The sequence below is a fragment of the Nymphaea colorata genome, chromosome 2 (assembly GCF_008831285.2).
Source record: "Nymphaea colorata isolate Beijing-Zhang1983 chromosome 2, ASM883128v2, whole genome shotgun sequence".
NCBI lineage: Eukaryota > Viridiplantae > Streptophyta > Magnoliopsida > Nymphaeales > Nymphaeaceae > Nymphaea > Nymphaea colorata.
The window spans coordinates 7,191,923-7,208,662 of NC_045139.1; the positions used below are offsets into that span (position 1 = coordinate 7,191,923).

General features: G+C 36.1%; 1 protein-coding gene across 2 annotated transcripts; it reads left to right on the plus strand.

Moving 5' to 3' along the window:
• The first annotated feature begins 708 nt into the window (after positions 1-708).
• LOC116247838 (uncharacterized) lies at positions 709-16,331 on the plus strand. 2 transcript variants are annotated; one of them, XM_031620197.2, is made up of 12 exons: positions 709-1,009; positions 1,089-1,217; positions 1,393-1,587; positions 2,778-2,825; positions 3,087-3,212; positions 9,195-9,319; positions 11,686-11,796; positions 12,173-12,281; positions 13,117-13,235; positions 14,734-14,884; positions 15,829-15,973; positions 16,041-16,331. In XM_031620197.2, the coding sequence occupies exons 1-12, from the start codon at positions 716-718 to the stop codon at positions 16,088-16,090; spliced, it is 1,602 nt and encodes a 533-aa protein (XP_031476057.1). In that variant the 5' UTR covers positions 709-715; the 3' UTR covers positions 16,091-16,331. The 2 variants fall into 2 exon arrangements, 1 of the variants encoding a protein (XP_031476057.1); XR_007572487.1 differs by lacking the exon at positions 16,041-16,331 and having other exon boundaries at positions 13,117-13,257; positions 15,829-15,967.
• The last annotated feature ends 409 nt before the right edge of the window (positions 16,332-16,740 follow it).

Sequence of the window (16,740 nt, forward strand, 5' to 3'; positions counted from 1 at the left end):
ATTGCTAATTATTCCGCGTGTTGTATTACTGGTTTCAGTCTTTTTATTAATATGGTTGTCAAGTTTACCCGTTCCCTCCTTTCAAGAGAGTTTTGAGACGTTTCTTTTTCACTTTGGCGAGAAAATGGCTTTTTGTTGTATTTCTTTTGGTAAATTTCCATTGTTTCGTACCTTTTGCCTGTAGTTAAAAAGAATCATTTTCCGTGATCTTTTAGTGAGTACTACGTTTCTATGGGAACTCAATTAACAGCCTAAAATAAACTTTCATTCACTTGAAAAGTAGAAAACGTTAACCTTTTTTTTTTCAATATTATATTTTATTTTTAACGTCCGTACCCCTTCTAACCGTAGAAGTTGATAAGAGCAGAAAAAGATGAATATAATTAGTCTGCAAGGAGGATTTTTTTGTTTATAGTTCACAAGAGTGTACTTTAAGCTTTTATTTAGCAGTTTTAAAGTAAAAAAGATACTAAAAATATTTTATTTTTAGTATTGTATTAAAAAAAGTAACACAAAAGAATTGACAGTTGAATGATACTTTTTGGGACTTTCCTCGTTCCGCTGCCTCTTCTTGTAATTTACTGGTCACTGTAGCTTTATAAACGATGTAGTTTATCTGAAATTTTCTGTGAGAGAAAGTTAGTTAATTAGATATCAGCAAAGTTAAAGATACGAGACTGATTGGAATTTATATTCTAAAAGTAGGCCCCCCTCCATGAGAATTGCCCACAGAAAAACCACCACCACCTCGGAGCCGGTCAGTCCCTCGCTCGGTTGGGAGCCGTTATCCGCCGCTGCTGTTGCGTGTGGACTCCTTGGCCAGTCCAGCAGACGGCAACAGAAGCAGTACGTCCAGAGACGACACCGCTCTCTCTCAATGCTCTGTCTTGGTAACAATAGCAGCAAAGCAGAGGGAGGGCCAGTCCAGGGGCTCTGCAACGCCCTCCAACCATGGCAGAGATCATTTCAGTTCTGGGTGAGAGCAAGCGACGTCTATCTCGGTTACAAGGTGACTACCCTCTGCTGTGTGTGTGCGTGTAAGGAAGAAGCTAGTCTAGCTAGATGTTGACCGCATTTGTGTTGGATAGGCGTTCCAGTTTCGGGTGGGGTTCGTGAAAGACAAGGCGAAGCAAAAGGAAATGTGGGAGAGGCAGCATCAGGTCGCGGCAGACAAGCTCTACTCGATGTGCTCTGAACTTGGTGGTTTCTTTCTCAAGGTGAAGAAAGAAAGCTTGCGTTCTTTGAGCCACCCATGTTGCTAAATTGGTGTCGTTCTTGTTGTTTCTTCTTCTTCTTCTTCATGTTTTCTTTCGCTGGTAAAAAAAAATGGTGCTCCATGCTGTTGTTGTAGCACGACGGCATCTCACATTCTTCCAATATGGCTTGAATCAGGCTGCTCAGCTGGTTGGGAAACCGGATTTGGCACCAGCTGCTTGGGTTAAGAGGTTGGTGACGTTATGTGATCGAGCCCCACCAACTCCTTTCGATGTGGTTCAGACCGTTTTGGAGGAGGAATTGGGTGGTAATTTTCGCCAACTGTTTGAGAGATTCGACGAAGCTCCTATTGGTTCTGCTTCAATTGCACAGGTTCTGAACTCTTTGCTCGTCATTGTTTTTCGTGTCTCGCTTTCGTTCGACAACAATTATCAATTTAATAGGAACAACTTACAAGGGAACTTCCCAGTCATCGAAGGAGGGTCAATGGAAACTGACAGCGTGCAGTTTTTCTTACCCATACCCAGAACAGATTTAACATATCCATGGGAGCGTCCTGCCTTTTTTTTTTCTTTTTTAACTTTTGCTTTGCATGTCCTGCTTGTACGGTCAATTTAGTAATTCCTAGCAAAATAGGCAACAGCTCAGCATAACATCTTACATGTCCTTTACCGTACACAATGAAGACTAATTCTTATTTGTGTCTTTTTCTTCCCTGATTCCGAGTGAAATAATAAAGCTGATGTTGCTGCCCTTGTACTTCACCACTTGAATATTAACTTACTGATACAAACGATAAAGTCCAGAAGATCATTAAGTAAATATCTGCATTCATAAAATGTTAACACGACAACTATGTGGATCAAGGGCGGCAGTGAAGGTTGAACTATTTACTGTTCTGAAACATTCTCAGCACAATGCGTAGTTTTAGTTTATGCAGTAATAGTTACTCTTTCTGCTTGCTTCAATCTATAAAAGAGTGTAGGAAGCAGATAAGATATAATAGTTTGATGTGGCTTTAAAAAAAAATTGCAACAACACATTTCGGAGATTTTAGTAAACAGATACTTTGAATGTTGCCTTTCATCATCATGTAAAAGGAAATGTATGTGGAGCGTATAACCTTTTTCAGGATTTTTTATTTGATGAAAAACCGTGCTGGTGCTCGGCTGATGCCTTTGTTGAGTTTAATTAATATGTTAGCAACTGCTTTCTAGATTGTCAACATGCATAAAAAAATCACAAATTGTTCAGAAGCATCACACATACATTGATATCAAATTGTTGAATTTTATTTATCATGAATGATAAGTTCCAGGATTGCTATTTATTGCCCATGGTGACCTTTGAATCGGTAGATTTAATTCTGATATTGATCTTTTACATGAAATTTCATTACGAGGACTGCTTTTGTTTGTCATGGGAGACAGAAGAATTCATAAATTTGACAAGAGCTTGCACAGTGGACTTCCAATTTATTAGTAGTTGCAGTCCTTTTCTCCACTGCTATCTACACACAGATTATAAATTACTGCGTGCTTTTTGTTCTACTTTTCTGACAGGTACACAGGGCAAGGATCAAAGGAAGGAAAGGTGACGTTGCTGTCAAGGTAGTTATAATGCAAAAAACGAAAGATGTATCTGAGCTGAACCATTTTATCAGTAAAAGTCTGTATAAGAAAAAATATTTTATTAACATAGATCAAAATCTAAATGAAGACTCTACAAGAAACTATGTGAAATTTACCTTTATTTCTTAAAGGAACCAAAAGATGTTAAGAATGAACATAATGTGTCAGTTATCATCCAGTGATCTCCTTACATTGTGGAAGTTTGTTAAAACTAATAAGCTTAATTGCATGTCCTGACAGGTGCAGCATCCTGGAGTTAAGGAACTAATGATGGCAGATATACGTAACTTGAGAGCATTTGCTACCTTTTTACAGAAAGAAATTAAATTTGACGTTGTTTCTGTCACTTATGAATTAGAGAAACAGGTAATGCTTATTTTACAGTCATCCTACACATGATCTTACCTTGTCTTTTCCACCTTTTAATTCTCAGAAAGATATTTTATGATCTATTGGGCTCAATAGAAATGATTTACATCATACAATGTGGACCATGCCATGCTTTTAGTCATGGCTGCATCTACATCATAAGTTCTTAATACTATACACATCATACCAAATGATAAGCATGTTATAGTCATTTATCTTGACCAGAAAGATTGGCTCTGTTTGCCTAATTGGGTGAGAAATATGGAGGAAAGTGGCTTGGTAAAGGAGGAAAAAGGAGAAACAAGAAATGTCTAAATGTATGAAGCCTATGGTTTGTTGGTTCACCATACTTATTACCTACAAGTATTTAGGTACCATAATCATAAGAAACTCCCTTAAAGTTCTGATGGAAATAATGTCACATGTGAATCCTTACATACGTGGAACTGACCGAGCTTTCCTTCAATGCTTTAACAAGTGTCAGGGTGAACTTTGTCATTGTCATTAGCTTGTAATGTAGATTCTATAATGAGAGACTAGATTCTCTAATTCTCATGAGGTATGACTTGTGATGCCTGATAGAAATGTAGCACCAATATCTGTAACCCGAAAACAGCACTCACGCAGGAAGATAGAGATAGAGAGAGAGAGAGAGAGAGAGAGAGAGAGAGAGAGAGAGAGAGTGAAAACAAGAAGAAACTGAGGAGAAGAAGCCGTAGCCAAAATGGTTTGCACGGCCTCTATTTATAATCCCATTTTCAGAATTCTAAGAGTCTCCAATCGTAGAATCCTAGGAGATTTCACAAGCTCCAAGGACATTAATTACATCATAGAAACCTAAGAGACTTCACATATTACAAGGATATTAACTACAACATAGAATCCTAGGAGACTTCCCATATAACAAGGATATGAATCCTAGGAGACTCTTCACATGTTACAAGGACATTAAATATTTTAACACATTCTACAAGGAGGTGGAATCCTAAGAGACTCCTCTTCAACGTGTTGGTGAAGGATTTATATTTTAACAATGCCCCAAAATAGACCCAGAGTCATCTCTATGGTTGTGTTTTCTAAACTGTTTTGTTTCTGTTGTTGGCCCTTTATCAATAACATAGATCCACTGGGATAATTCTTTGTTATGGACTATTATTTTGGAGATGATTACCATTTTTTTTATAAACAAAAATCATAAACTTAGGTGAATTTTGACGACATGCATTGGATGAACTTAATAAGTGATTTATAGGTTCACTTAATTCCCCTACTCAATGTTGTAAAACGCGTATCGTAAGGCGTATCGGTCGAGCTTTAAGATACGCCGTATCGTAACGTATCGTAACTGTATCGTAAATTTTTTTAAAATAATAATAATAAATCAGAAAAAATTTAAAAAAAATCGGAAAATTCATAAAAGAAATCAGAAAAAATAAAAATAATAAATTCTACATAGAAAACATGTTTTAGGTAATGATAGACTTATTATTGCTAAATGCTATAAACTTACGCATTCACGGTTCATCATTCATACTTCATACTTCATAGACATCAAAATTCATAGCAATATCATTCAATTTCAATCAACAAAGCTTAAGTCATGAAGTGATAATAAAACATTCAAGTGTTCAACAACCATAGATTCATAACTCTTAAGTGGTTCGATACATATAATGATTCATCATTCATAATCTTCATCATCTTCATCTTCATCTTCATCGTCAAGAATTGGAAGATCCTCACCAACATATTCAGCACCAGCAGTAGCACTAGGCACTAGCAGACTCTCCTTCATCAACAAAGCCTTCTGTTGCTTCAGCTTCAAGGTTGAAGCACTCAAGATCTTCATCATCAAATATTGTAGCTGGTTCTTCCTCAATCCATGGCTCCAAATCGTCAAAGTTTTCCAAGCTGATAGGATCAAATTGAGATGTGTGCTTCCTTGCTGATGTTTTTTGTAATTCTCTACGTTACATAAGAGAAAACTTGTTACTATATAATTTCATATAAATATATTGTACAAAAAATGTAAACATTAAGCTATATTACCTTTGTTTCAACCTCATATTATATCGAACAAAGACAAAGTCATTCAACCTTTTATGTTCGAGTCTATTCCTTTTTTTGCTATGGATATGTTGGAACACACTCTAGTTCCTTTCGCATCCACTAGCACTGCATGTCTGGCTGAGGACTTTGATTGCAAAACGTGCTAGGTTTGGACAATCAAACCCATACCTATTCCACCACAAATCTAAAAAAAATTATAACGTTATAACAAATCAATGTGAAAGTTCTAAAAGAATCAAATGTAACAAATGCAAAGTAAATTAAACATTTCTATGTATTTACCTGGACGCATAGTTGTCCTGGTTCGAATGGTGACAGGTTGTCCCATGCCCCGATAACAAGTATCATATAGATCTAACTCATTGCTGACGGCATCTTGTTCTCTAGAATCTGCCACTAACACGTTAATACAATCCAACAAACCACTTAAGACTTCTCTGTCATTCTTAAATGTAGGAGAAAATCTAATTGCAGGATTTAGATAGTAAGCTGCTGCATGAAGAGGTTGATGAAGCTGTCCAGTCCACCTTTTATCTATCATCTTCCATATGGGCATATATAACTTTTTCTTTCCTTTTAAGTTGTCTCGAATTGCCTCTTTTGCTTTATCCATGGCCTCATATAAGTACCCTATGGAAGGCCTATCCTCGCTGTCAGCAAACCTGAGGACTTTCACTAATGGAACACAAACTTTCAATAGCTTCACACATGATTCCCAAAATTCATTATTAAATATGATATCCACAACTAAAGAATCATTTCTTTTATGAGCATGTGGATATGCAACCCATTCTTCACTAGCGAACATCTGCCTCAAAGGAGTTCTTTATTTCACCACACTCTGCACAGTCAATACATTTGTGGCAAATCTAGTTTGTGCAGGTCGTATCAATTCAACTCCTTTTGTAAACTTTCTCATCAAACTCAATACATATGCATGATTATAGATAAATTTTGTTACCTCTTGACATTGGTCAATGACTGATTTCATATCATGCATCTCATTAAGATATTGAAGCATAAGATTAAGTGATTAACACAATGAGTGACACATGAACTCCAAAAGAATGTTCCATACTTTTGAAATAACAAATCTCTTGCAGCTCTATAATTTGCAGCATTATCTGTAATAAACTGTACAATGTTTGCAGGTCCAACTTCTTGTACGACATTATCAAAAACATTGAACAAAATCTCAGCAGTCTTAGGAACATCAGACAAGCCAAGAGATTTCAAGAACATTGTACCTTTAGGGCAATAAACAAGAAAATTTACAAGTGTTCTTGACCTTGTATCAGTCCATCCATCTGACATAATGGAGCAACCTGTTTCCTTCCAAGATAATTTCAATTGATCGCAATGTTCAGACATTTCTTTCACTGTATCTTGAAGAATTTTACCCTTCAACTAATGATATGATAACATTTTGAATCCGAGGCCTATAGAAGCAATTGCATCTGCCATGGCTTGAAATTGAAAAGAATTAGCTGCATTAAATGAAATACATGCATCATAAAACCATTTCCCTACCATCTTTTGTGCTTGATATAACATATCTTTAGATGTCATAGCAGCACGAATCTGCGGCTGACCACCTGGGCTAGTATATGAAGGGAGAAAGCTCTTAATAGAGCCAACACTAGACCTACCAGTAGGAACTCTACCACTATGTGGTCGCATACCACGCCTGACCGTATCTGCTGTGCCTCTTCTCTTCCTTTCCGTTACGCCAGATCGACCTCCTTCATACATGATCCCTTTTCCTCTAAGATCTCTACCTCTTGAGGTCTCTAAATCTGTTCTTAGAATGCTATCATCTTCATCATCACATTCATAAGCTTCTTCCTGTTCCTCTTCATCTTCCAAAGGCTCATTATAGCCTACATCTGCCTCTTCAATTTCTTTCTGTATCCTCTTTTGATGTAAAACATGAAACATATCTAAACATTGCTGACGCATATATGGAGGCAAAGGTTTGTTTGGTCCTCCAACACAAGGAGACGCATCTTTGGAGGTCCCTGCTAAATGGTGTTTCATTCTACTAATCCCTCCTGAAAATGTATTCCCACAGAAGCTACATTTGAGTTTCAAGCTGTTATTCTCCTTCACCCTTTCGCACCATTGCCATGTGAGATCTATATCTTCAAAAAAAAAAAAAACGAAATCCTATGATAAACTTAATGAAAAAGACTCAAAATCTTTCAATCTACGGTTATACGGTAAAAAATTATGAATACATGGTAAAAACATGAGATTTCATACCTTACGAAGAAGAAATGAAGAAAACCCCTTTCCTCCCAACGAAAATCAACCACCCACGCACAAATCGACCCCTTAATCTTCGATTTCACAGTGAAAATCAACTTTTTGATGGTGAAAATGGACGATCGCCCTCCCTGACGGCAGTATCCAAGCTTGAGAAATGAAGAACGGAGGCTTTTTTTTCAAAAAGAAGCCGAATAAGTAGGTCTCGGGCCCCCTTTTGCGAAATCAGCCCGTATCGTACGATACGGGGTGTATCGCCCCGTATCGTATGATACGGGCTCTGTATCACACGATACGTGCGATACAGGAACGATACACCACCTATTTACGATACGGGGGGTGTATCGTACCGTTTTTTTAAAACGATACGGTACGTATCGTACGATACGTACAACACTGCCCCTACTATGTGATCTCCTTTCAGTGTCTAGCATAAATTATTTGCTTTTGAGATAGGATGGTCTACTAACATGCGATTTTCACTAAGCAACTGTGGCACTTCAGTGCTTAGAGGTTTTGCCGATTCAAAAAGGTCAATGGAAATCCTACAACAATTTAAATGCTTCATGTTAACGTACAAATTCAGATTGGATTACTAGATGTACTCTGCAAATGTAATGTAGAAAGTCTCCCCATTTTCATTATAAGCTACCAATTTTCTGTCCAGTTTCTCATATAGTTTGTTTGTCCTGTAAACATCTAGACCTTTTAATCTTGGGTTTCTATCCGTTTTTCCAATTTGATAATTTTATCATGTATTAACAGAAACCCTTGCTTCATGAATTAAGCCAAAAGTTTAATGCCTGCATGGTGCATTCATTCCATGCTTCCATGATAGGTCTTGAAGCCTGCATAAATACATTGGTTGAAGGAAATTATAAAATTCATTGAGATTTGAGATTTGTAACAAAGATTACTGCATTTCATTCTTACTTATGTATTCAGTTGCCAAAATCTTGTCCATCAGTAACTAATTTTTGGATTGATTGAAGAGTAATATGTTAATACGTAGTTATGTCCTAGCTGTTCTCCAACAGGAGCTTCTTAGCTAACACCTGCTGTTATTGTGGCTTGTTTTTTCCGTTACCCTTTGGATAAATGCATACATACTGTACTTATATCACCTATCTGTTCATTGAGGTGTTTTCAGTGCACTGTCACAGAAAACATGTTTTATTTAAAAAAAGCAAGAAAAACATTAAAAATGAGTCAGCTGTTAAAAATGGGAAAAAACGCTGTTAAAAATGGGAAAAAAACGTGTTTTATTCACGTTTTATTCTATTTTTGCATTTTTAACGTTTCTACATATTTTTGCGTTTTTTGCATTTTTAATGTTTTTTACATTTTTTGGTTACCAGATTTTTATTTTCACATTTTATTTTAGTTTTTTAGCTTTTTTAAAATTTGCCGAAATTTTCTTGAGAAAAATAACTTTGCCGTATTATAGCCAAGAAAAAGCTCGTCTTTTTATACCCGAAAATGATGTTTGTGACAATGGTTTAGTGCAATTTCAATATCCAAACATGGACATAAAAATGCTGTAATAGGCTTCTTCATGTAGTAGAGATTCTCAAAACAATTGCCTTGCTTCACTTTATTTATCTCCTATGGCATCTATGGTTATGTCATGTGCACATTCTTTAGGTTGGGTATGAGTTTGATTTCCTGCGGGAAGCTGATTCTATGAAGAAAATACGACATTTTTTGTCCACCTGCAACAAGAAATCCCCTGTTACTGTGCCACGTGTGATTAGTGAGATGACAACAAGGTATGGTATAAAAATCTTGTCTCTGGAACTTTTTGTGCATGTTAGACTGCTCAATTATTTGATTACTTGTAAATTAAGGAATCTAAAGCACCTTCATAATACCATTCCAACTAAAAGAGACTTCGACTCTGTGTATCAATCTTGGATTTGATTAGTATGCTTTTGCTTCTGTTCCTTGGTCTGGTCAAGGAGTTGACCCTAGACTTCCATCATCATGTCTCGATCAGATTTTCTTGACCTTCTTGACCTTCTCAGCTCTTTTTCATAGTGTAAACTATTGTTCAAGGCAATTTCTTTGCAAGCTCTATCTTGGAAGTTTTTTCAAAATGGCCTTCTCAACAGAATTTTCTGAAAAGTGAACGTATTTGTTACACTAAAAATTTCAAGTGTAAATTGAAAATAATGACAAGGAGTGTTAGATTTATGCCAGTATTTCTTAATAAAGACAAAGAATATGTTAAATTCTCTAAGAAAAAAGTAAACAAAAATGGAAACACTTAAAATATATAGACTAAAGCTTTCTTTTTTCTTATACTAGGTACTACGCTGGCTTTGCTCCTTTTTTCCTTTTGATATGTCAATTGTTCCAAATTATTGGTGCAATAGTTGTGCCTGTGCTCTTTGGTTCTTCTTGGTGTCAAGCAGTTCCATCTTGTCATCCATAGTGGCAATTTTTCAGTTCTCATCTGTGGTTTCTATTTTGGAAAATCTTCCTCATTGACATAATGGATGACAGTATAATTTGTCGACAAGTATGTTACGCTGAAACTGCTTTCTCTCAAGGCATTCATTTACAAGAGTTGCTGTAAAAAATCATGTATCGCTTCCCCTAGGCCTTATATATCTCACGTTTCTGATATTGAGGGGTATTGTTGTCATCAGGCTATAATCCATCACCTCATGCATGGAATAATTTGGTTAAAATGATTGAAGCCATTTGAATATGACGACAAGTTTTTGAAATGAGTAATATCTAGAGAAATGTATCACATAAAAATGGGGACATTTTTTATTAAAGATTACCACTTCTCCATCACCAGCAGTAACCATGAACCTAGTGCAGGGTATTTCGAGTATCACTCTCATGCAAGGATGTACCCCTATGTTGGTAGTATTCAGTTAACTATCTGAACAAAGTTGGTTGCAATCTGCTATTAACTTGGGTGCCTTTCCAAGTTGATCCCTGACTTGTAGGAAATTTACGATCCTACTGCTCTCTATTGTGAGTGATAATCCATCCAAGGTTTGAACTTTAAAGGCTTAATTTTCTTGCATTTTTAACCATGGTTAGCAGCTTATAATAGCTATGTTGTTAAAAAAATTGGCATTATGTCATTTACAACTTGTACCTATTATGTTTGTAGCTCATCTTTTTTTTCTCCTTTCTAGGTTACTTATGTGATCTATCAGAACAAAAAGAATCTTTGTTCTCAAATTTAGCCTCAAGGACTAAATTGGAGTGCTTAAGCAAATGGATATGAAGTTGCTAATAGCTAAAAGATAGCGATGAATACATGGATAACACATAAAGTAGCGATCAACATGGCAAAGGTTCACTTACAAAGTCTATTCAAATAACTTGAGGGACAGCTCTTTTTTACTTTGTATTTGCCAATCACACTAAAATTGGAAGGGGTATTGACTCCATGACTTTCAGGGAAAGTCTGAATTAACTTTTGAATCCTTGGCATGCTAAATTTGGAAGCTTCCTTGCTCTCAAATAAGCAATCACGTGAATATGTTCCTCCACTGTGTGCTTCTTGGTTTTATGCTTCTAAACATGATCAATACATTTTTCTTCACAGTTTCTCTCTTGTCCTGCCTACCTTGTCAGCTCTTAATGTGGTCAGGTATATGTAAAGATGCAAAAACGTGAACCTTCCTTTTCTCTTTCATTTCGCACCTTCTAAGTCTTGAATGTCAGTCTTACTCACTGACTGGGTTAAGCTTGTTTCCTATTCTGGAGGATAGTTCCATTTTGTTTACTATGTTCTCTTTATGTACAGTGAGGATGCCAAGGCTTCTGTATCTAGAAGAGTGTGAGATTCATGATAATTTTTCTTTGAGTTGGGTTCGTTGTTTTTAATGAGACCTCCCCTAATAGCTTAGGCATAAGATATTTCTAACACATTTTCGCAATTTGAAACCATGATATAGTTAATGTGGTCTTATGTTCTCTAGCTTCCACTCTTTTCACTGCCTTGTTTTGCAGTTTTTTGGCAATAAAGTGTTTTAGCTATTTATGAGCCAGCAGTTTTTCTTTTTTTCCTTTAATAAATTTTCAATCTCTTAACATTTTAAAGATTTGCTGGAATTGTCAGAAATATTCTTGTTGACCACTTAAACAATCCTGTTTTGTCTGTTAGGAGAGTCTTATTGATGGAGTTTATTGATGGAACCCCAATTATGAATCTTGGTGAGGAGATGGCCAAGAGAGGCATCAACCCTGGTGGTAAAGTGGCAGCAATGGCAAAGCAGTATGATCTAGCTACTTAAGCAAATCATGAATAATTTTTAACTATTCTGCAGTTGCCAACTTTTGCATGAAATCCCTGATAGTCATCCCATTGATTTTAGTTTGATATTTATTGGTTTTAATGAATTTGAATCCCATATCTTCTTTCTATCATCTCTATATCTAGATGATGGGCAATCATGACAAATATATATCACATGTTGCTAGGCAGTGGAACTCCTTTGTAGTTTGTAGTATAATCGGCTTCATCACTAATTAATTCAGTTCTGTGTTGTTAAAAAATCACAGAATTTGCTGTCTTGATGCGCACTGATCTGCCTGATTAAATACCAACTCAAACACAGATCACAGTTTCTGGTTTCTTTGTTTATTGGCAGGAAAATTCTAAACAGTTTGTCACTGGCTTATGGTCAAATGATCTTGAAAAGTGGTTTTTTCCATGCCGATCCACATCCAGGGAATATTTTCATTTGCAAAAACTCAGAGGCAAGTGCAGAAATTATGCTTTGCATGCTAGGAACGTTGCATTCTTCTGACATGGATCCTTGTTCTATGAAATTTTACATTAGTTTGGCATATCATCATTGTGTCTGTTGTTTCACCTTCCTCCTCCCTTCAAGCTCTCCTCTGACGTTCATGCTTCTGTTTCCATAAGTTGGAATCATGTAGAACTGCTAGATTGTGAAAATTTTTTATGAAATCTTTTGCTTCTTTATCTTGAGATTGGGCCCAACTCTTTAAAGTGGACATCAAGTGGATGACAGTGTTGTATAGTGATGCCAGTCACCTCTAATTTAAAGCTCATGTTGTGAATAATTTAATTAATTTAGCACAACAGACATGCTAGGAGTGTTAGCCTGTTTCATAAGGTTTCAACATTGATCTTAGAGAAGAAACAGGTGTTTCATACTCAATAAGCAACATTACAAAAAGATATTAAACTTCTTAGAGACTAATCTGATTGTTTTCTTCTTAAGCATGCAACATAAGGAATTTAGATGATAGAAAGAGCCATCTACTATTTGTTTGTAAACTGACAATTTTTGAGCCTACAACAACATGAGAGCCACTAGAGTGAAGCAAGCCAATGAAAAGTTGAAGAACATAAATAGGTAAAAGAATTATTTCATCTAATGAGATCTTCAGAACAAAAAATTCCTTAAGTTTATACTTTTACTCCATTACATTTTTTAGTCCTGTATAGTTTTACTACTACGCTCAGAGAATTTCTGCTTTATGCCTCTGTGGCGAGGAGTTGAGAAGATTTCCTTCTGATTTTAACTTATTAGTAAATGGAAAGTTGTGACATATTTTTTGATAGGTTGCTTTGCTTGATTATGGCCAAGTAAAGCATATTACTAATAGGGTGAGGCTTGCATATGCCAACCTTGTGGTTGCGATGGTTACTGACAATCCTCTGAAGGCATCAGAGAGCTTCAGGTGTGGGCTTCTATCCTTAGATGTAAGTTTTGGAGAGATTTTGGAGTGGATCTTAATAATTTGTATTGCTAAAAAGTAAATCCTATATGAAGTGCAAAATCTAGATTATTGATGTAATTTCTGAATATTTTTTACCACTTTGTGCCTGTAAAGTTTGTACTTTTGACTAGCCCTAGCATACATTTTTTTATCATACTGATGCAAAAGCTATTAAATCTCTGTGTTTTATTTTCCACATAAATTATTCTTGTAGGTCAACGATGTTTGATATTGAAAAAGAATCATGACTAACAAATGTGGCTCCTTCAAAAAGATTGGTTGAACATCTTAGTTGTCAAAATCCCGCCTAGTCATTTGAGTCAGTTATCGACCAATTTGTGTTTTGACCCAGTGACTAGTTTGCCACAGTCAGACTAAGCACTTAGTCAGCTTAGTCATTGGTCTGGCGGCTAATCCCTAACTAGTCATTTGAGTCAGTTATTGACTGACTGTGTTTAAACCAGTGGCTAGTTGGTCAGACTTGTAAATCAGTCAGCGTAGTCATTCATCTGCAGACTAATCCTTAACCTATATATAGGGCTAGTCTGAACTAGTTCCGGTTATTCTTTTTAGGGTCATGAACAACATGCCAACTTTCAATTTTGACAAATTAGCTGAAAATAGCAAATTGTTGCTAATGGATCTGGAAACATCTTTGTGGAATCTGTAAAACATGAACTTGTAGAATTGTTGCTTATGTGGAACAATTTGGAGAGTGGTTCCTCTGGAAATCATTATAAGCATACAAACTCAGCAACAAACTATTAGTAGATTGTTCCAGAATTTGATTTTTTGCAAGATCGAAAAAGTTGCATATACTGAACCTGTGAGAGGGAGTAACTTGATTTTGCCAATTGAAACATGCCAGGAGGTCCTTTTCTGGACGTCTTTCATAAGCTGTATATGTGCTTATTATGGTCCATTTGCTACGAATAGGCACTTGGATGGTGTTTTTGTTGAAGAAACTATGATTTTTTAAGGTTAAATATTTACGAAAATTCCAGGCATTAATGGAACTGGGTCAGAATTATACAGTTAGTCCTGTGATCTTTTCTGCTGCACTTAAATGTGGACCTGCTTCAGTATGCCTACTTCTATTTGAATCCCCAAAGTTTTGTTGGTTTTGTTAATGCCTATATGAGAACAATTTTACTACTTTTTCCTGTAAAAATTTATTGTTCTGATGCCATATTTGTTGGCTTTTGTCTTGTGATATAAAGATCCAACTAAACCCCAGGAGTTTCTTATATTGTGTTCATGCTTGAGCCTAGGATTGAATCTACTGTTGCAGAGTTCTATTTGAATCCATCTGTTCTTTTGTTGTCAAGATTTACCCATTTTATTGGCTTGGTGAGGATTACTCTTGGTACTACCTACATGTGACCTCGAACTTCCATGTTTGACTTGTCATTTTCCATGTACGGGTACTTTATTTCTCACATTTCATGGATGATTTTAGGGAACTTGGTATAGGTACAAGTGAATGTCCAGATGGATCCGAGGAATTGTTGAAACTGGCTAGAGGAATGTTTGACACAAAGCTTCCTCCTCATGTAAAGACCATGACCCCATTTTCAGATAATTCTGCACTGAAGAAACTATCAGTCAAGGTATATACTTGATCTTAATAGTAGATCTTTTTAGCAATATCAATTTTTCATGCTATGGCTTAGCTGATTAACTTTTTCCTGTGCCTGGTATGCGAGCCCCTTCAATTGTCAGCTGGTTGCAACAAAACATGAACTTTGCCTATCTAGATTCTGGGAAAATTTGTCCCAAATGGAGGTGCAATTCCAAATAAACATTAGCAGAATATGATCAATAATGTTGGGATATTAATACAAATTGAAGTATGTTTTATGAAGTGATTTTCATCTTTCATCTAGTGCTGTGATACTTAGTCTGATTTGTTTTTCCTATCCACTATTTCAACTAGCGTGTTGTTGCACATGATTTTGTACAAGTTCATTAAGAACATGCATATTTGCTAAACCTTTTCAATCCCTCAGATAGCATGTGCATCTAGAATTTCCATGGGAATTTGTGCAGGTGCTGGCTTGCCTGGAAGAATGTGATCCTCCAAAGTTTCAAGGTTATATTTTATTTGACAAGTAGAATGGAAGTACCTAATTAGGCATTGCGGTGACATCTAATATATGTGGAAACATGGCAGCAATTGCCTGGTTTCTATGTATAGTATCCAGGAAATATCAAAAAAGTAATACTTCATGAGGGTAAAGCTCTCTTGGATACAATTAAGTTCTTGGTATGAGGGATGACAGAAATGATGCTATATATATTCCATGAATCTGTTTTCTTGAAGTGTAAAACTGTCACATAAACAAAACAAGGCCTGCTCATACTCTATTACAAGATGAACTTTATTCTTTTGCGCGATATGCAACAAAATGTAAATAACTAACCAAGAAGGTAATAGAATTAGATGGAAATTTTTAGAAAGTTAACTAAGTACCATCCAATTCCTTCATTCACCTGGGGTTGTGTCATTTTTCCTGCTTCCGAAGTTTAAGTTTAATCCGACATTACTTTGCAGAGCTTTCCAGAGGAGCTTTTCTTTGTTCTGCGAACAGTTAATCTGTTAAGAGGATTGAGTGTTGGGTTGGGGATAAATTATTCTTGTGCAGAACAGTGGAAGCCTATTGCTGAAGAAGCCTTGTCTGCTGTTGGAAGTCAACCAGGTAAACTCTTATTGCATTCTAAATGTGTGCTTTTACATCAAAACCTTACTTCTCTCAACTAACTCAGATAAACAACGAAGACATGGCATCTTCAAGAGATTGTTTTGGGGAAAGTGAATATGTAGCAGAAGATTGTATAGAAGATGCAACATCACCTCTATATGGTACAGAAATGACGAGGCAGTTCCTTTTATGCAGCTGACATTAAAAAATTATCAGAAAAAATGTTAAACCTAGGTGCCTCGTTCTGTGTTCAAGTATCTCCAATTCATTTTTTTTTCTTGTAGAATATTCCGTTCTGGCGATAAGAACACCAGCTAATTTTTTCCAATACAATTCCTTGTATCTTCCTATCTTATCCTGTTATCTTGTTTCAAAGTGGAATTATGCTTTCTTGCACCTGTCACAGTATCTAAAAACATAAAAATTCTTCTTTGTTTCTAATGGCGAGAAGAAGTTGCAGAATTATACAAAAGTAAGTTATGCGTTGGTCAGAGTGGCTTAAGAAACTAATGAAACGGATACGGGATTGAGAGTAGAGAAGATCTTCCCTGCAGGAGCTATAGATTTAGCATACCTGATGACTTCCTTCCTCTGGTCCTGTATGATTGCAGGCACATGTATTTCTGCCGACATTGAGTATCATACTTTGTGTAACATCACCACGCTATCTGGAAGGTATCCTGTCTTCACATCCTAAGCCATTCTGAGTAATAGGCTGACGTCATAATGTTTATTGAAAAGTTGAATAAGAAGGGCAGACAAAG